The sequence below is a fragment of the Balaenoptera musculus genome, chromosome 10 (assembly GCF_009873245.2).
Source record: "Balaenoptera musculus isolate JJ_BM4_2016_0621 chromosome 10, mBalMus1.pri.v3, whole genome shotgun sequence".
Lineage (NCBI taxonomy): Eukaryota > Metazoa > Chordata > Mammalia > Artiodactyla > Balaenopteridae > Balaenoptera > Balaenoptera musculus.
Window position 1 is genome coordinate 50238072 of NC_045794.1, and position 21003 is coordinate 50259074.

General features: G+C 34.9%; 1 protein-coding gene across 4 annotated transcripts in view; it reads left to right on the forward strand.

Annotated features, from left to right (window-relative positions):
* Positions 1-20436, forward strand: part of MON2 (MON2 homolog, regulator of endosome-to-Golgi trafficking) — a 125458-nt gene extending 105022 nt beyond the window's left edge. For all 4 annotated transcript variants that reach the window (XM_036864944.1, XM_036864946.1, XM_036864947.1 and 1 more), the window contains 3 exons: positions 2455-2662; positions 4885-4967; positions 18952-20436. In XM_036864944.1, the coding sequence (XP_036720839.1) occupies positions 2455-2662; positions 4885-4967; positions 18952-19115 (455 nt within the window). In that variant the 3' untranslated portion in view covers positions 19116-20436. The remainder of the gene's footprint in view (positions 1-2454; positions 2663-4884; positions 4968-18951) is intronic.
* Positions 20437-21003: the final 567 nt, after the last annotated feature.

Consider the following 21003-nt stretch of genomic DNA (forward strand, 5'->3'; position numbering starts at 1 on the left):
CTCATTCCTCACAACATTTCTGTGAGGATAGGTTCTACTGTATTACAGAGGGGAAATGGGTTTAGAAAGGTTGAAAAAAATTGCCCACAGTCTTAAGGCTGGAGACCAAAGTTCATCCTTAAAAAGGACCACATGCTTCTTTTGATGTACCATATTGGGAGATGAGATGTAAGTTGCTTTTTGCTATTATTTCTTTTTTTTAAACCTATGCTCAAGTGTTAAATGTAATCGTGGCACCGTAATGTGATTTTTTTGGTGAGATAATTAAAAAGTTCTAAATTTGTGCCATGCATATCGTTAGTCCCCAGAATTTACTGGAGCTGTGACTAAATTCTACTAAACTGTGGTAAACACTTTAAAGAGCATTTCTATGTACAGTTTGACCACTAGATACTGCTTACTTCACAAACTGATTCTTTTTCCTAGCCCAGACAGTTTTTAAAATTAATCTGGTAAAGTGCAGGTTTGAAAACATTAGCACCTCAGAGAAAAAATTTTGAAGTCCATTTATCTTAATGTAGTCAACTTTTTATTAAGAATATTTAAAAATTATAGATAAATTTTTTATAAAATACATTTTAAGAACCATGTTTATAATTATATGTAAATATTCTAAGCTAAATAAGGACTACCAAGTTACCATGTATAATTTTTCTAACAGTTTTCTGATGATACCTCTTGCCATTTATAATATTAAATGTACCAAGATAAAGAAGGTACATGTACGTTCTTCCAGTGACTTGACCATTGGACACAAATTTCTCAGCTTTAACTTGGACTTTTCTTTAAACATATACATACAAAGTCTTTCCTGCTAATACACAAGACCAAGCTATAAACACAGAGGTTCCAGTGATTATTTTTGGTCCCCTGCTCTTAAGTATGATCTGACAGCCACAGCTCACAGACGTTTGAGGAAATCTTCCAACACAAAAGAGAAAGACCAAAACAAATGAAGAGAGGGTGAAAGAAACTGGTAGGAAAGAGATAAAATGCAGAGCCATAGAAAACATTTATTTAAAAAAATATATAATTAGGATGCTTAAGGAGATAAAAGATTTTACATTCATGAAACAAGAAGAATGCTATTAAAATGGAACAATCAGAACACGAAAGAGCTCAAAGAAGCTAAAAATATGATAGCTGAAATATGTTCAATGAAGGGTTGGAAGAAAACATTAAGGAAATATAACCCAGAAGTAGAGCAAAGACAAACAAGTGGACAGTATGAGAAGAAAGAAATAAAATGGATCTGAGGGATCTAACATCTGACAATAGGTCTTTCAGAAAGAGAGAATAGAGGAAAGCTAGGAAATTATCAGAGAAACAAACTGAAGATACAAATCTGCAGATTAAAAGCCATGTCTCAGTACCCAGAATAGTGAAAGAAAAAAGACTCACAATAAGACATGTCATCATGAAATACCAGAATAATAGAAATAAAGAGAAGATGCTAAAAGATTTCAAAAAGGAAAGAAAAAAGTTCAAACACAAAAGGGTTGTATCAAAAGGACATTGCAATTCTCAGCAACACTGGGTGCTCAGAGACATTGAGGCTGTGGTTTCATAGTCATAAATGGAAAAGATTTTTAACATGGAGTTTTATACCTAGGCCCACTTTTGGCCAAGTGAGGAGTGTAGAATGGTAATTCTCAAATGTCAGCGTGCATTATCCTCACCTGGAGTGAAGTCATTGCTGGGCTGTAACCCCAGAGTTTCTGATTCAGTAGGTCTGGGGTGAGGCATGAGAATTTGCATTTCCAGCAAGTTCTCTGGTGGTGCTGTTGCTGCTAGGAACCACACTTTGAGCACCCCAGTAAAATGACATTTTCAGAAATGTAAGGTCTCACAATTTGTACTTCCCATTCACTTTCTCAGGTACTACAGAATATGCCCTGTGAAAACAAAGGGGTAAATCAAGGAAAGGGAAAGCATGAGGTCTAGAAAGTAAGATATAACACAAGAGAGAAAAAAACAACTCACAGGGTAAGGCCAAAGACTAGTTCCAGGATATAACTGGACAGTATGTCCAGAGAGCAACTAGTCCAGACGGGAGCAGAGGTCAGGGTCCAGGGAAGATGTTGCCAAGAGAAAAAAAGAAAGAAAGAAAGAAACAGACAAACGGATTATTCCAAGTTTGACCATGTGGAAGATTATTGAGAGGTACTCTAGTGCCGTTGAAGTGTATAAAAAGACCAAGACAAGAAAAATGTTGAAGTGATGAGAGTGGATAGTCTTGCCTTGTTTTTTGACCTTGCAAGGGGGAAAACTGTTTCTCTCTCTCTCTCTCTCTCTCTGTGTACATATATATATATCTATGTATGGTATAAGTTTTTCATAGATGCTCTTTATCAGTTAAGGAATTTCCTTCTATTCCTAGTTTGCTAAGAATTGTGTCATTAAGGCATATTTATTTAACCTTGTATTAACCATCAAACACTGTTAATTCTACAGAAGCAGAGATTGATATTCGTTTGAGAGAAGAATTTTCTAAAATGTGTTTTGAAACACTGCTCCAGTTTTCCTTCAGTAATAAAGTCACAACACCTCAAGAAGGCTACATCTCACGAATGGCACTCTCAGTGCTTCTAAAGAGGTCTCAGGATGTACTACATCGTTATATAGAGGATGAAAGATTAAGTGGTAAATGCCCTCTTCCAAGGTATATGTATATATGTATTTTTTTAATTAAAGAAGGAAATACACTGTCATAGTTATTAATAATTTTAAAAAGCTCTGGAAATCAAGTGTTTTCATAAGTGATCTGAACTTAACCTGAGGCTGTTTATAATTTTATTTATCCCATACAGTGTAAATATTCATAAGTTTTGCTGCAGATATATTACTGTGTTTTATTATGGGGTGCTTTTTCATACTGCTCATGGAGGTTAAGTAATATATGGTATATATACCAAATTCCTTATTTGAATTAGAAAAAAATTGAATTCTAAAATATATCTTCTCAAGGATTTCTGGGTAAGGACTTGTGGGTCTGTATGAACACATGATCGTGAATCTCTCTAGAGAGAAAATAATAGATAAATCATACTTTATGAACTTCCTAGTTTGTTTTACTGTCATTTATTTCTAGGTTTCTCTGTAAGTCATCTAGCCATATCTTAGATCTTCTTTTCATGTAATTTGCTTCATTAAGCCCTTGTACCTAAACTGATTTGCTTCTCATGTAGTCAAGCCATGCCAGCTGAAGGGGATCTAGGTCTTTCTGCTAAGCCAAGGCTAATCAAAGTTGGGGTATATATCAGAATTCATCAAAAAATACAATCATAAATTGCATTATGTTGCCAATCTATTTTTTAATGTGTAAGTTAGAGTTTAAGGCAAAGCAAATGAAGCAAACAGAAAATAATATTGGAAGACAAAGTTATCAAAGTCAGGAAAGAGTTAGGAAAATCATTTCAGGTCCCATCTCATAAGGCAGTAAATCACTAACCCTAAGTCTTTGTGTACATTCTTATTTACTTAGAATAAATCTCCAGAGTTGGGATTGACCTGTCAAAAGATACAGACATTTTAAAGGTTTTGATACATATTACAAATTGCCTGTTAGAGACTTCTGTCAGTTTATGTTCTCTCAGGAGTATATGACTGTCTTTTCCCTCAATTTTTAGCAGTTTAAAATTATTTGCCATTTTATCACTTATTTTATCTTTTTAAAAATTTGATGAATGAAGAAATAGCCACATAGTAGTTTGCTTTTTTTAATTTTTCTTTTCTTTTTTTAATTACCAATGCTTATTTGCCATTTGTATTTCTACTTTTAGCATCCACTGTATTTTGAATTTCTAGAACATAAATTATACCTCCTAGTGGATTTTATACAAAAGCATTCCAAAGACAAATGTTAGTAATTTGGTTATTGTCATGATTGAAAATTGATTATTAAAATTGACCTCTGAAGCATACTTGGAAAAGCAGTAATAGAGTTGCCTTGATTGGAACATTTTTATTGGAGTATAAGATATTATTGGATTTCAGAAAGCCGCTTTCCTTCATTTTTTGTGTTTTAAGTGTTTATTGCTTTAAATTGAGTCTTATTTATAGTTGTTATACTGTATCATTCTATGTTTGATACAGTATTATTGCATTATTTCCTAAAAACCTACACTGCAACATAATAAAATACTTGTATACTTACAAAGGGAGGCTTGAAATAGTACCCTGTCATAGTATTAAGAAAATCTTATCTGTTGAATGATAACACAGATTCATACCAGGAGTAGGGTGTGGGGGAGGACTGTAGAGCAGAAGAGATATATTTCTGCAAGGAGAAAGAAAGAAATCAAACTACTCTTGTTGGTCCTTTACTCCAAGTTCATTCTTCATTGCCAATGTCTCCAGTGTCACCTTGGGGTTGATTTTGAGCATATTTCTAATTTGTTGTTTTAGAAAGTTAAATAACTACTATTGTGATTTTAAAGATACTTTTAACAGCATGATAAAATATGTGAAGGGGGTAATAGTGATCTTTATTTCCCTTTAAGCTTTGGCAAATCTCTTTTAGTACTAATAAGTTAAAAAAAAAAAAAAGAAAAACTGCTGTAGAAGTTTTAAAAGCACATCTTGTACAGTGTTTTAATTTGAAGTAGTTCTATGAAAATACCTTACTAATAAATTTAGATCTGCATGAGTAGATCGCCTCCCCCGTTTTAATGTTGATAACTTAGAATAACTATAAATCTTAATTGCACACTGAAGTACATGTTAATGAAATGATTTTCTTTTATAAGAATTTAAAACTAATATTAACTTTGCATTGTTTTGTGTTCAGTGTTTTCCAAAGTATGTCTATTTGTATAACTTAGTACAAAACACACGTGGCATATCTTAAAATCTTGATGGAAATATCTCCCATCTTTTTTTTAGGCAACAAGTAACAGAAATCATATTTGTCTTAAAAGCAGTCAGTACTCTCATTGATTCACTTAAGAAAACTCAGCCTGAGAATGGTAAGTGCTTGGAAACTCAGTTATTCTAAATTTATAACATTTACATTCTATTTGTGTTGTATTTTTGTACTACTATTAAGTTAACTGAGTTTTAGGAACATAACAGCTATAAGACTTTTTTTCTCCAGGCCTTATGACAACAAAGCAGCAAGTCCATTAGGATGTCAATTAAGTAAAATTACTTTGTAATGTTTTCTTTATTTTAAGCAAATTTTGCTGACTTTTTTTCCCCCCAGCTTTGAGATGTAGTTGACATACAACCGTGTATAAGTTGAAGGTATACAACTTGTTGATTTGATACCCTTTTATATTGCAATATGTTTACCATGGAAGTGTTAGCTAACACCTCCATCATGTCACACAATTACCATTCCTTGTCTGTGCTGAGAACATTTTAAGATCTTAGCAACTTGCAAGTATATAACACAGTATTATTAACTGTAATCACCATGCTGTATATTAAATCCCTGGAATTTATTCATCTTATACCTGGAAGTTTGTACCCTTTGACCAACATCTGCCCATTTCCCTGACCCTCCCAGAATTGGCAACCACCATTCTACCCTCTGTTTCTATGAGTTCAGCTCTTTTAGATTCCACATATAAGCGCTATCATAATATAGTATTTGTCTATCTCTATGTGACATTTCACTTAACATAATGCCCTCAGGTCCATCCCATTGTCTCAAAAGGCAGGATTTTCTTCTTTCTCACGGTTGAATAATATTTTGTTGTGTGTGTATGTATGTGTGTTTACAAATATATATAAATATACATATACACATGTAGCACATCATTATCCATTCATCCATTGATGGACACTTAGGTTGTTTCTATGTCTTGGCTATTGTGAGTAATGCTACAGTGAACATGGGGGTGCAGTTATCTCTTTGAGATCCTGTTTCCTTTTTCTTTGGACATACGCCTAGAAGTGGAGTTGCTGGATCATATGGTAGTTCTATTTTTAATTTTTTGAAGAAACTCTATACAGTTTTTCATGGTGGTTGTACTAAATTACATTCCCATGCACAGGGCACAAGGGTTCCCTTTTCTCCACATCCTTGCTAACACTTAATATTTCTTCTTTTTTTGACGACACCATTCAAACAGGTTTGAAGTGATACCTCCTTGTAGTTTATTATTATTATTATTTTATTTATTGATGTACGATTGGTTTATAACATTATATGTTTCATGTGTACAACATTATATTTTTACTTGTGTATATACTACACTAGTGTGCTCACCACCAAAAGTTTAGTTTTTATCCATCACCGTACAGTTGTCCCCCTTTATCCATTTCACCCTCCCCCATCTCCCTTCCCTTCTGGTAACCACTACTCTGTTCTCTGTATCTATGTGTTTGTTTTTATTTGGTTTGGTTTGTTTATTATTTTTTTTAAAAAATATTCCACATATGAGTGAAATCATACAGTATTTGTCTTTCTCCATCTGACTTATTTCGCTTAGCATAATACCCTCAAGTTCCATCATGCTGTTGCAAATGGCAAGATTTCCTTCTTTTTTATGGCTGAGTAGTAGTATCCCATTGTATATATATGTATATACGTGTGTGTGTGTGTGTGTGTGTGTGTGTGTGTATAGAGCATCGTCTTTAGCCATTAATCCGTTGATGTTTCCATTTCTTGGCTATTGTAAATAATGCTGTGATGAACAGGGGATGCATGTATCTTTTCAGATTAGTATTTTCGTATTCTTCAGATAAATGCCCAGAAGTGTAATTGCTGGATCATATGTAGTTCTAGTCTTAATTTTTTGAGAAACCTCCATACTGTTTTCCATAGTGGCTACACAAATTTACATTTTCACTGACATTGTATAAGGATTCCCTTTCCCCTCCACATCCTAACATTTGTTATTTTCTTGCCTTTTCAATAGTAGTCATTCTAATGGGCATGAGGTTATATTTCATTGTGGTTTTGATTTGCATCTCCCCAATGATTAGTCATGTTGAGAATCTTTTCATGTGCCTATGGCCATCTGTATGTCTTTTTTTAGAAAAATGTCTATTCAGATCCTCTGCCCATTTTTTAATCGAGTTGTTTGTTTTTTTTGTTGTTGAGTTGTCTGAGTTCTTTATGTATTTAGGATATTAACCCCTTATCAGATATAATGATTTGCAAATATCTTCTTCCATTTGGTAGGTAATCTTTTCATTTTGTTGATAGTTTCCTTTGCTGTGCAGAAGCTTTTTAGTTTGATACACTCATTTATTTATTTTTGCTTTTCTTACCCTTGCCTGGGGAGATATATCCAGAAAGATATTTCTAAGACCAGTGTGAATGAGTGTACTGCCTATGTTTTTGTCTAGGATTTTTATGGTTTCAGGTCTTACATTCAAGTCTTTAATCCATTTTGAGTTGATTTTTGTGTCTGTTATAAGATAATTAAGATAGTGGTCTAGTTTTTTTCTTTTGTGTATGGCTGTCCAGTTTTCCCAACACCTTTTATTGAAGACACTATCCTTTCTCCATTGTATGTTCTTTGTTCTTTTGATGTAAATTAATTGTCCATATGTGTGTGGGTTTATTTCTAGGCTCTCAGCTGAATTCCATTGATCTGTGTGTCTGTTTTGCTGGCAATACCAGGCTGTTTTGATTGCTACAGTTTTGTAGCACAATTTGAAAACAGGGAGTGTGATACCTACAGCTTTGTTCTTTTTTCTCAGGATTGCTTTGCTCTTCAGGGTCTTTTGTGGTTCCATATAAATTTTCGGATTTTTTTGTTCTATTTCTGTGAAAAATATCATTGGGATTTTGATAGGGATTACATTGACTCTGTAAGTTGCTTTAGGTAATATGGACATTTTAACAATGTTAATTCTTCCAATCCATGAGTATGGAATATCTTTCTATTCCTTTACGTCTTCAGTTTCTTTCACCAGTGTCTTATAGTTTTCAGTGTACAGGTTCTTTCACCTCCTTGGTTAAATTTGTTCCTAGGTATTTATTCTTTTTGCTGCGATTGTAAATGAGACTGTTTTCCTAATTTCTCTTTCTGATAGTTTGTTGCTAGTGTACAGAATGCAACAGATTTGTGTATGTTGATTTCGTACCCTGCAACTTTAATATATTCATTTATTATTCCTAACAGTTTTTTGGTGGAGTCTTTAGGATTTTCTATATATAAAATCATGTCATCCGGAAATAGTGATAGTTTTATGTCTTCCTTTCCAATTTTGATGCCTTTTATTTCTTTCTCTTGCCTAATTGCTTTGGTTAAGACTTCCAATACCATGTTGAATTAAGAGTGGTGAGAGTGGGCATTCTTGTCCTTTTCCTGATCTTAGAGAGATGGCTTTCAATTTTTCACCATTGTGTATGATGTTAGCTGTGGGTTTGTCATACAACTTTTATTATGTTGAGGTACAGTCCTCTATCTCCATTTTATTGAGAGTTTTTATTAGAAAAATAGGTGTTGAATCTTGTCAAATGCTTTTCCTGTATCTGTTGAGATGATCATAACGTTTTTATCCATTTTGTTAATGTGGTGTATCATGTTGATTAATTTGCAGTTGAAATTAATTTGTATCTCTGGAATAAATCCCACTTAATCATTGTGTATGATGCTTTCAACGTATTGTTGAGTTCAGTTTGCTAATATTTTGTTGACAGTGCTTGCATTTATGTTCAACAGACATATTGGCTTGCAATTTTCTTTTTTCTTTGTTGTCCTTATTTGATTTTGGTATCAGGGTAATGGTGGCCTTGTAAAATGAGTTAGGAAGCATTCCCTCCCCTTCTATTTTTTGGAAGAATTTAGGAAGCATTAGTATTAAATTTTCTTTGTATGTTTGGTAGAATTCACCTCTGAAGCCATCTGGTCCTGGATTTTTGGTTTTTTATGAGGTTTTTTTAATTACTTTTTCAGTCCCCTTGCTAGGGATCAGTCTATTCAGATTTCCTGTTTCTTCATGATTCAGTCTTGGAAGATTGTATGATTCTAAGAACTTATCCATTTCATCTACGTTGTCCATTTTGTTGGCATATAGCTGTTGATAGTATTCTCATAATATTTTCTATTTTTGTGGTATCTGTTGTTATTTCTCCTCTTTTTTTCTTTTTTTTTTTAAATTTTTTTGGCCATGCTGCATGGTATGTGGAATCTTAGTTCCCCAACCAGAGATCAGGTTCGTGCCCCCTGCAGTGGAAGTACAGAGTCTTAACCACTGGACCACCAGGGAAGTCCCTCTCCTCTTTTGTTTTTGATTTTATTCATCTAAGCCTTCTCTTTTTTCCTCAGTGAGTCTAGCTAAAGGTTTCTCAGTTTTGTTGCTCTTTTGTAAGAAGCAGCTCTTAGTTTTATTGATCTTTGCTATTGTATTTTTAGTCTCTATTTCTGTTATTTCTGCTCTGCTCTTTATTATTTCCTTTCTTCTACTGACTTTGGGCTTCATTTGTCCTTTTCTAGTTCCTTTAGGTGTAAGGTTAGATTTTTTGAGATTTTTCTTGTTTCTTGAGGCAGGCCTGTATTGCTATAAACTTCCCCATAAATACCACTTTTGCTGCATCCCATAGATTTGAAATGTTGTATTTTTGTTTCCATTTGTCTTCAGGTATTCTTAAAATTTATCCTTTGCTTTCTTCATTGACCCAATAGTTGTTCAGTAGCATGTTTTTTAGTTTCCACATATTTGTGATTTTTCCAGCTTTCTTTTTGTAGTTGATTTCTAGTGTCATACCATTTGTGATCAGAAAAGATGTTTGATATGGTTTCAGTCTTCTTAAATTTATTGAGACTTGTTTTGTACCCCAACATATGGTCTGTCCTTAATAATGTTCCATGTGCACTTGAGAAGAATGTGTATTCTGGTGCATTTGGATGGCATGTTCTGTATAAATCTATCAAGCCCATCTGGTCTAATGTTTCATTGAAGGCCACTATTTCTTTGTTGACTTTCTGTCTGAATGATCTATCCATTGCTGTAAGTGGGGTGTCAAAGTCACCTACTATTACTGTGTTGCTGTCAGTTTCTCCCTTTAGATGTATTAATAATTGCTTTATATATTTTGGTGCTTTTATGTTAGGTACATACATATTAACTGTTAGGTACAAACTGTTATGTCTTCTTGATGAATTTTCCCCTTTATCATTATATAGTGTTCGTCTTTGTCTCTCGTTACCTTTTTTGGCTTGAAGTGTATTTTGTCTGATATGAGTATGGGTACATCCACTTTCTTTTGGCTGTCATGTGCTTGAAGTATCATCTTCCATCCCTTCATTTTGAGCCTGTGTTTGTCTTCAGAGCTGACATGAGTCTCCTGGAGGCAGCATGTACTTGGGCCTTATTTTTTAATCCATCCAACCACTCTATGTCTTTTGATTGGTGAATTCAATCCATTTACATTTAGGGTGATTATTGATGGATGAGGACTGAGTACTGCCATTTTATCTTTTGTTTTCTGGTTGGTCTATATCTCCATTGTTTCTCTTTCCTTGTGTTTCTGCCAGTTTCATTTGCTGGGTTTTTTATGATGTTTGTCTCAGTTTTCTCCTTTTTTATGTTTTGAATTTCTGCTCTAGATTTATATTTTGTGTTTACCTTGATGTTTATGACATGTCTCATAGATGAAATATTTCTTTTTCTGCTGATAGCATGTTATTTTTATTTGCCTATACAGGTTCTGTCCTTTTTCTATTCCCCTTTTGTGTTTCTTGTTGTCTCAAATTATCCTTTTTTATGTTGTGATTTTGTTACTAAATTAAAATAGTTATAGTTATTTTTTACTGCTTTTCCCCCTTTAACCTTTATGCTGTAATTAAGTATTTAAAAGATTTTGTCTGTATTATCACCTTATTCAATGTTTTGTGTACTTTTACCTTTTTGTTTCAAGTAGAAGAGCTCCTTTCAACATTTCTTGTAAGGCAGGTCTTTGTTGATGAACTCCCTCAGCTTGTTTGTCTGGGAAAGGCTTTATTTCTCCTTCATATCTGAAGGATAACTTTGCTGGATAGAGTATGCTTGGCTGATAGTTTTTAATCTTTCAACATTTTGAGTATGTCATTCCATTCTCTCCTGGCCTGTAGATTTTCTTATGAGAAATCTGCTGATAACCTAATGAGTTACCTAATGGTAGGTTACCATTCTTTTTTCCCTGGATGCTTTTAAAATTCTTTCTCTGTCATTGATTTTTCACAGTTTTAATATGTCTTGGAGAAGGTCTTTTTGCATTGAGGTAATTAGCTCTTCTCTTAGCTTCATGGACTTGTATATCCAGTTCCTTCCCCAGGTTTAGGAAGGTCTCAGCTATTATTTCTTTAAATAAACCCTCTGCCCCCTTCTCTTGGGATACTCATTATTCTGATGTTGCTTTTCCTAATAGAGTTGGATAGTTCTTATAGAATTTCTTCATTTTTTTTAGATCTTAGCTCTCTTTCCTCTTCTACTTGTATTGATTTCTTGATTTCTATCTTTGAGCTAGCTAATTCTCTCTTCCATATGGTCTGCTCTATTTCCCATATGTTCTTATGCATTCTTCATCTCATTTGAGTTCTTTGGCTCCAGAATTCCTGTTTGGTTCCTTTTCAGAGTTTCAGTTTCTTTGGTAATGTATTCCTCTGCTCATTAATATTATTCCTAAGCTCATCGAACTACCTTTCTGAGTTTTCTTGTAGCTTGTTGAATTTCTTTAGGACAGCTATTTTGAATTCTGTCAGTTAGATTGCAGTATTGTTTAATTTTAAGTTTGGTTTCTGGAGAACTGTCATTTACTTTTGTGATACCATATTGCTCTGGTTTTTCATGGTGCTTGATGAGTTGTTCCTCTGATATATTTGAAGTAACACACACCTCTTTTCTTTAGTAAGGCTTCTTTTTTATTGGACTCTAACAATTTAACAGGTTAGTAATTAGAGGCCCTTCTTTTGTTTTTCAGTAGGTGGCACTATAGTACAAGTTTTTGGTTTCTCTTACCTGAGTTGCCTATGGTTATATTTGAGAATTGGCACTTTCCATCCTCCACTGCCTCTGCTAGAGGTGTTGTCTGGTGCCCTTGTTGTCACTGCTTATGCTTTTAGGGTTGCTGGTACCTTGCTGCTGCCAGTGTCGCTGTTGTCACTGGTGTCGCTGCCTGTAGCACTGAGATAGCAGGTGTGTCCACCATGTCTGGGATCTCCTGGATCCATGCTCCTGGGTCCACTGCAGTGGGGACAGAGGATGGTTGGGGTGAGGAGCTGAGGTCTTGGGTGCTTTTGCCACATCCAGGGTTATCAGTTTCATGGGCGCTGCTGCTATGGGCAAAAGGGCCAGAGTCACATGTGCCTGCATGACTGGAGGGGTAACGTTGCAGGCCCTGTTGTTGCCTAGTTCCCTGTAGCCTTAGCCACTGCTGTGGCTGAGAAGCTGGAGTCATGTGCATCACCTGCCCTGCTGCTACCAGGTTTTCTGAGGCTGCAGGCTTAGCTGCTGTGGCTGGGGATCTAGGACTGCAGGTACCACCTCCACCTTTTCCCTGGTCCTGCCTCCTCTGTGTGTTTCAGCCCATCCACTCTTTTTTTTTTGGCCACACTGCTTGTGGGATCTTAGTTCCCTGACCAGGGATTGAACCCAGGCCCTTGGCATTGAGAGTGCGGAGTCCTAACCACTGCGCCACCAGGGAATTCCTAGTCCATCCACTCTTATGTATAGTTGTACAGGTGTGTGGAATTCTCTGGGATCCTGGTGTATTGGGCAGAGACACTTTTATTGAGTTATGGATGTTTTACTAGTTATAGATTGAAGGGAAGAGACAAAGGGAGCTTCTCACACTGCTATGATCCTGACTTCACAGTCTGGCTGGATTTTTTTTAAACTAAATTGGTCTGAATATAGATAATTTATATTTTATATATATATATATATTTTTTTTTAATATTTATTTATTTATTTGGTTGCACCGGGTCTTATTTACTTATTTATTTTTATATTTATTTTTGGCTGTGTTGGGTCTTCGTTTCTGTGCGAGGGCTTTCTCCAGTTGCGGCAAGCGGGGGCCACTCATCATTGCGGTGTGTGGGCCTCTTCACTATCGCGGCCTCTCTTGTTGCGGAGCACAGGCTCCAGACGCGCAGGCTCAGTAGTTGTGGCTCACGGGCCCAGTTGCTCCGCGGCATGTGGGATCTTCCCAGACCAAGGCTCGAACCCGTGTCCCCTGCATTAGCAGGCAGATTCTCAACCACTGCGCCACCAGGGAAGCCCCTTTATATATTTTTAATGTAGAACATGACTGACTTTTTTGGGTTGTAGGAGGCTTCTGTTCTGCATTTGTAGTGATTTATCATATAGACGTAAGAAACTTTGAATTATTTTTATAGCCTTTTCTCATTTGTTTCCTCTTTCTGTCACTCATTTCTATCCAATCCATTCTTTACATTAATGCCAGAAATGATTTTTCCAAAAGTGCAGCTTTGGTCATTCATTTTTCCATCCTTGTAAAACAAAACAAAATAATCTTTTTCATTTACCATAACCTACCAAATACAAAGAGTACTACTGTCTGACTCCATTCTATTCACGCTTTATTTCCCACTAGACTTCATATATCCTGCTCTCTCACCAAACTAAAATTCTTAGTCTATCCAAGTATTCCTAGTCCTTTGCTCATTCCATTCTCCTGCCTATATCCACCCTGTTCAGATATCACACCACTTTTAAGCCTTGTTTTTATTCCTTAAAGGTGAGCAATTTCTTTTTTTGGTGAACTTGTAGCTCTTTTATGTGTGCCTTTGTCTTAAAACACTCTGTTTGTATTATAGTTATACATGTACATGACTCATGCCTCTTAAAGTGTAAACTTCTTGACAGGCTATTTGAACCATGTTTTATTGTATTTTGAATCCTTTACAACACTGCTGCTCAAAGTGTGTGTGTGTGTGTTTTTTTTTTTTGGACCAGCTGCTGGTCCAGGACAAGATAAAGAGCTGGCATCAGAGTATAAGTCAATTGTGTCACTGAGCACACTGGTTCAGCTGACTTTTTATATAAGACTTTGTTATAGAAGGAAGTGTGTTTATTTACATTCTGGCACAAGCACCTTAGCAGACTGGTGCTTTAAGCAGCATTACTTTTAATAACCAAGAAAAAAGTAGGTTCCTAATAAATGCCTAATAAGTGAGTCCCAGGATATTTGTTCCTGTCAGTTGTTACACAATTAAATACATATTTTTCTGTTTTCAAAATTCACTGACTGTTACTTTGGCCTAGAAAGCGTGAGTATTATACTGGATATTAAGAGGCAGTAGACTTGTGTATATTCAACCCAAAAGAAGAGGTAGAATTTCTAAGAAAAATTCTGGAACAGTGTCCTTAATTTATCCCATCAAGTTCAAATTTGAGTTATCTTAATAAAATGTTCTGGTTGAATTTTCAGAGAGGGAGACCATGCATTGATTTCCTCGAGACCAGTAAAATCTTTATTAGATCACAGGATAGAATTTGATTCTTAGAAATATGTTATACTTAAGAAATAAACAGGAAATTCTCTATTTTTCATGTTATTGCTATAGATGTATTAAAAACAGAAAATGTATTTCAGTGCATAGTACTTGCATTATTTTTTATGATCTTTAGATAGCTGTCAAGAATGTAACCAGAATTTGTATAAAGGAAGAAAAGGGAAGGAAAAGGAAAACTTAGTAACCTGTTTTTTACAAAGTCAATGGGCCATGGGTAGGGCAGCCTAGTAATGATAGATGATCTAACTAAATTAATGTTAAAAATCGTTTGAGTTTGAATTATACCTCTGGGCATATTAAGTGAAGATTTAAATTAAATGTAACCATAAATGATGATGATGATATAGTAACATATTAAAATGTTATGATAAGCTTCATTAAGAAACAGAAAAAAAGAAGATAAGTTAGAGAAGTCCAGGCCTTCCCAGCAGAAATATGTTGGACATGCTCGTAGCCAGTCCAAAATTAATTCTAGGGGATGGCTACAAGGTTTGGAACCAGTGTTCACCCAACATTTGTTTAGAACATTTGTTATTTGTTTTAGGGTTTTCTAGTGGGACAGGAGGCATTTGTTGGACTTATTTATCACCTTACTTGATCTTTAATTAAAAATTTGAATAGGTAGTAAACATATACATGGTTCAAAAATTCAAAAATATTGAAAGATGTAGAGGGAACATGTCTTTCCCCTGTTCTGTATCTGCCCAGCTCTTACATTACCATAGTCAACCATTTTTATTAGTTTGTCGATCCTTCCGTAAGTTTATTATGTAAATACAAAATACATATGTAGTCGGCCCTTGAACAATGCAGGAGTTAGGGGTGCTGACCTTCCAAGCAGTTAGATGGTTCTTCTGTATCCGGGATTCTACATCCTTGGATTCAGCCAACTGGGGATTGTGTAGCACTATAGTCTTTACTGTGTATAAGCGGATCCACACAGTTCAGACCTGTGTTGTTCAAAAGTCAACTGTGCTCCAACACGCCCCCAGTTTTCAACACGAATTAATATGCATAATAGCCCAATGTTTTACCTACTGTTCTGAACACTGTTCATTTTTTCCACTTCATAAAATATCATGGAGATTCTTCCATATCAATACATACAGCTTTTTCATTGTTTTTGATAGTTAAGTCCAAAGTGCCCATGAAGATCTATGGTTAGTTTTTAAAACATATTTTAATTTAAGAAATTTGAGTAGCTTCCCCTGAGTTTAAGATGTTATCTTAAATAATGTATTTTTGTATTTTCCTATAATAAACCAAGAATAAGTTTGGTCAGTTGACTATGTGGGCCAATCTAGATAGCTTTCAATCTATGCAATCTTTTTTTTTTCCCCCCCAAATTCTTTTATTGCAGTAAAATACATGTAACAAAACTTACTATGGTAACAATTTTTTCAGCGGCATTAAATACATTCACAATGTTGGCAACCATCACCACTAGCCATGTCCATAACTCTTTTCATTTTATAACTGAAACTGTGTACTTGTTAAACAATAACTCCCCATTCCCCACTTCTCCTAGCCCCTGGTAATCACCATTCTACTTTTTATCTCTATGATCTTGACTACTCTAAGTACCTCATATAAGTTGAAACATACAGTATTTGCCTTTTTGTGACTGGCTTATTTCACTTAGCTAATGTTGTTAAGGTTCGTCCATATTTTAGTATGTTGCAGTTTTCCTTCTTTTTTGAGGCTGAATAATATTCCATTGTGTGTGTATATATCTTTATATATCCATTCATCCATTGGTGGACACTTGGGTTGCTTGCGTGGTGTTAGCTGTTGTGAATAATGCTGCTATGAACATGTGTGTACAGATATCTCTTTGAGACCCTACTTTTAATTCTTTTGGGTATATACCAGAAGTGGAATTGCTGGGTCATATGGTAAATTCTATTTTTTATTTTTTGAGGTATCACCATACTGTTTCCCACAGTGGCTGTACCATTTTACATTGCCACCAACAGTGAACAAGGGTTCTGTTTTCTCTACAGCCTCACCTACACTTGTTTTCTGTTTGTTTGTTGTTTTATAGTAGCTATTCTATTAAGCATGAGGTGGTGTCTCATTGTTGTTTTGATTTGCATTTTCCTAATGGTTAATGGTGTTGAGCATCTTTTCATGTGCTTTATCGACCATTTGTATATCTTCTTGGAGAAATGTCTATTTAAGTCCTTTGCCCATTTTTGAATTATTTGTTTTTTCTTTTGTTCTTGAAGCCTCTTTGCACCTCTGTGATCAGAAGCAGCAATTAGAGCACAGACCCCTGATATTTGGAGTATAGGGTCCTGTTTTCCCACCCTGGCCTCCCACAAGCTGCGTGCAAGCTGCTCCAGGAACACCTGCACAACTGCTTACCACATGGCTAGGAATAGAGGATGGGTAGCTGCTACTGTGCTAAGGGCTTAGATTGACGAAAATTAACTGCAATATACTATCCAGGTCTTCCTCTGGAAGTTGGAAGCCTTCAGTAGACTCCAGAGTTCCAAAATAGTTGCATCAGATTCTGCCCGTTCAGTTGTTGTCTAGGTGGGCAGACAGATTCCTGGTACTTACTACTTTGCCATTTCCCAGAATTCTCTCTATGTAATCTTTTGTTAAATGATTAGTGGAAAGTTTTATAGACAACAGCTGGAGCAGACTGTTTAAAACTACTTAGGCCATTGGTTTTTTTAATGTTTCTTTTTTGTTGTTGCTGTTAAGCAGCAAAATTCTTTTTACAAATGGAATCTGATGTGGATTTCCAACATACAAAACAGCTAAAAGCAGAACAGCTCTGGCCTGACATTCCCTCCCTCACCAATACCCATCAGCCCCACACCCCTTTTCTTCTTCCCGCCTCCACTCTGAGGAAGCCCTTGTTGAGGTGGAGAAGAGATTAAATGAGCGGGTTAGCATTTCCCAAGACATGTACTAAGGAATGAATTTTTTTTTTTTTAAATGGCTTTGATTTTTTTTTTTTTAATTTTATAGCTACTTTTTTTTTTTATTTTTATTTATTTATTTATTTTTGGCTGTGCTGGGTCTTCGGTTCGTGCGAGGGCTTTCTCTAGTTGCGGCAAGCGGAGGCCACTCTTCATCGCGGTGCGGGGACCGCTCTTCATCGCGGTGCGCGGGCCTTTCACTATCGCGGCCCCTCCCGTTGCGGGGCACAGGCTCCAGACGCGCAGGCTCAGTAGTTGTGGCTCACGGGCCCAGCCGCTCCGTGGCATGTGGGATCTTCCCAGACCAGGGCTCGAACCCGTGTCCCCTGCATTAGCAGGCAGATTCTCAACCACTGCGCCACCAGGGAAGCCCAAGGAATGAATTTTAATGATGAGGGATGTCAGTAGATACTGAATGGGGAAAAATTCCATAATCAAATTAATTTTGGAAACCTTGGATTGGATAAAAGTTAAACCTATTCTTTAACTATGAACCTGTGTGAATTATGAATCCCCCAAAAGGAAGATTATACATACAACATTTGCCAAACTTACTTGACCATCAGTTTTTTTTTAAACAGGTAACTTGAAGAACACTAGTTTGAGAACCTCATTTCTTTATTCTATAGTGAAAGTCAAGATACAAGAAATTATATGACTTGTTCAGGGACACCCAGCACTAACTTATTTCAGGAAGGTTTTTAGACACTTAGTTGACACTCAGTAAATTGGAGTGAAAAACGGAACCAAAGCTCGTTATGCATAGTATAGTGTTCTTTCTTTTATACTACACTTGCCTCCGCAATTTGAGATTTGTTCTGCCAAGTGCCATATACATATACTTTCTAAGAAAAATCTGTTATCAGGGTTTATCGTGTATTACACTCTCAACAATACGCACAGTACTTACAGGAAAATAGAAATGTAATATGTGATCTCAGAGTATGAGGAAATCACAAAGTAATCGTGATACAACACTTTTGTCCGTTCACCAAATAACATTTAACTGTACTAGCTGTTCATAATAGTGATGAGGAAGGCAGAAATGTCCCTCCCCACTACAGCTTAAATCTAGTCAGATACATTAAGGATTAGCAAACAGTATAAGAGAAGAATGGATCTATGTGTGGTCATTTGAAGTTAAAATCAATATTGACATTATTAGGAAAATTATTTAAGATATATATATTTTTTAGCATATAACTGCATAAAAAGTTGAACTGTTTTCTAATTGTTCTTGAAAAGTACACTTTCTTCTCTGGCTATTATACTGAAAATGACAAAGGTTTGAATTATTCTAAGTTGTTTTGTTAGCTTCCAAGACCTTCACATATTGAAGTATCATTTTAAATGTACTTTATCAAATTTGGTGGTATTGATGATTCTGCACATTGATCATATATTTTTCCCTCATACCTTATTAAATATTGCAGGAAGTCTTCCAAAGTTTTAAGAAAGAAAAGGTACAAGCTTGTGGAATTTCCATATTTTGGATTTTTTTTTTTTGCATTGTGTTTAAAGGATTGTGTATATGTTAACTGGATAATCTGCTATTTCAATCCACTCTTTTTTGAGGTTTTATACTTTTTGCATTACAGTTGATGGAAATACCTGGGCACAGGTAATTGCCTTATACCCAACTTTAGTAGAATGCATCACCTGCTCATCTTCAGAAGTCTGCTCTGCACTTAAAGAGGCACTAGTTCCTTTTAAGGATTTCATGCAACCACCAGCATCCAAAGTTCAAAATGGAGAATCTTGACCAGCTACAATAAATTTTAAGAAGAATGATATACAAAAATGTTTGCTCCTCAGTGAATTTTCTGTGAGAAGGACGTTTCTTACTACAAATAATTCTTGGCAGCTGTTGTTAGCCTCCTTTAAATTGTACTTACCTGAGTTAAGTAATTCATATTACAAGCTTACATGTCAACAAAGGTTCCTGAATGAGTAGCAGTGCAAGCCTTTAATAAATTAAACTGATGGGAGAGATAGTTAATACTACAAACATACCTGCTACCATATCTTCAGTTGGTGATTTAAAAGTAAGCTTATGTACAGTTTGTGGTGTATGTGTTAATGATGTACTTTTTAAAAAGAAAGAAAAGATATTTCATTTAGTCAGATTTATTAGGCTGGTGTTTTTGTGCCCTTTTTCTAGTACAAAATTGTACTAAAATTTTATGCAAGATGGTACTGTAACATTCCATATTGTCTATAACCAGCCTTTGTAAACAAAGGGAACTGATATACTTGTGTGTATAATAAATGGTACAGTTCTGTATAAAATAGTTGCATTTATTATTTAAATTTTTAAAATATTGATAATGTTAAATGCTTGAAACTGTATTTATTATTAATACAAAATTGCTTACATTTTAAATTATAATTTGCCTTCTTAAGTGGCAGATATGCTTACCGTATGATCATGCATTTAGCTTAATGCTTATTTTAAATGTATTTACTAATGACTATTAAACATCTGACCAGAAAGGTCATGAGAACACAGCAGCAGATAGTTTATGATTTGCTGATATTGCAACTTTGAAGTATAGGTTAGTATTAAAACTGAATATATTGAGGTAAATTGTAGCACTATGACTCCATCATACCTCATTTCTTTAAATATCTTTCCCAGATTTCACTTAAGTCTGTCTCTTTTTATATTTGCTGTCTGGATTTTAAAGACTATTTTATATTTCTACTGATTTTTTTTTTCCCCACTGACTAACAACATTGATCACTGTCTTTGAAATATGACCCAGGCAAGATAATTTTAGATTTCCTAAAATTTTGCTGTGAGGTTTTGTTCATTTGAGTGCTTCATTTTGTAATATATTCTCAAGAAGAAAATAACTATGCTAAACCACAAATATAAAATATGTGTGTATTCTAAAACAATGAGAAGTGTATTTTTAGAGACGTGAAGCATTTAGAAGTACAGTAAACTTTCTGTCATGGAGTAAAATGCTAATTTTGTTTCACTTTCCTATCTTAGTGAAGAAGAAAAGTGCTCTTGAATACACTAACTTAATTATTTCTTAAAAAACTGGCCTAGCTCACTGTATTTTTTCTTTAATGGATTATGGTATTATATTTTTCTTCTGAGTTAAATTTTCATAATTATTTATGTGAAGACTCAAAGATGTTTAAAAATGATTATTCGTAAGAAATTACAATGGTCTTAGTATTATTTTAGTGTTCTGGAAGGCCTTTGATTTTAATAGAATTTATAAATTTCAGCCTCTCTAGAAAAAGTATAAAACTACAAGAGGATATTAGAATTGAGTAATGAATTAGATACAATTTTGAGGCTGTTGTAATTGTGTATTTATTTAATTTGCACTAGTATCTGTAAACATGTGTTAAGGTCTTTTTTTTTGAGGGGATATTATTTTTCTTTACACTAATTAATGAATTTCTATTTTATAATTTCACCTAAAATTAAGGTAAGATATGGCATTTCCTAGATTCCATCTTCAGCATTTCCTTAAAGAAAGTTGTGAAAAAAAAAATTCAATCTGTGTATTTAGTTTATTTTCTGTATTTGGATATGTTAAACTGGGAATTAGAAAAATCTGCATATCACTGATAAAGTGTTGAAATTGAATAAGAAGGGTAGTGTTCCAATTCAGTAACACGTTAAAAAT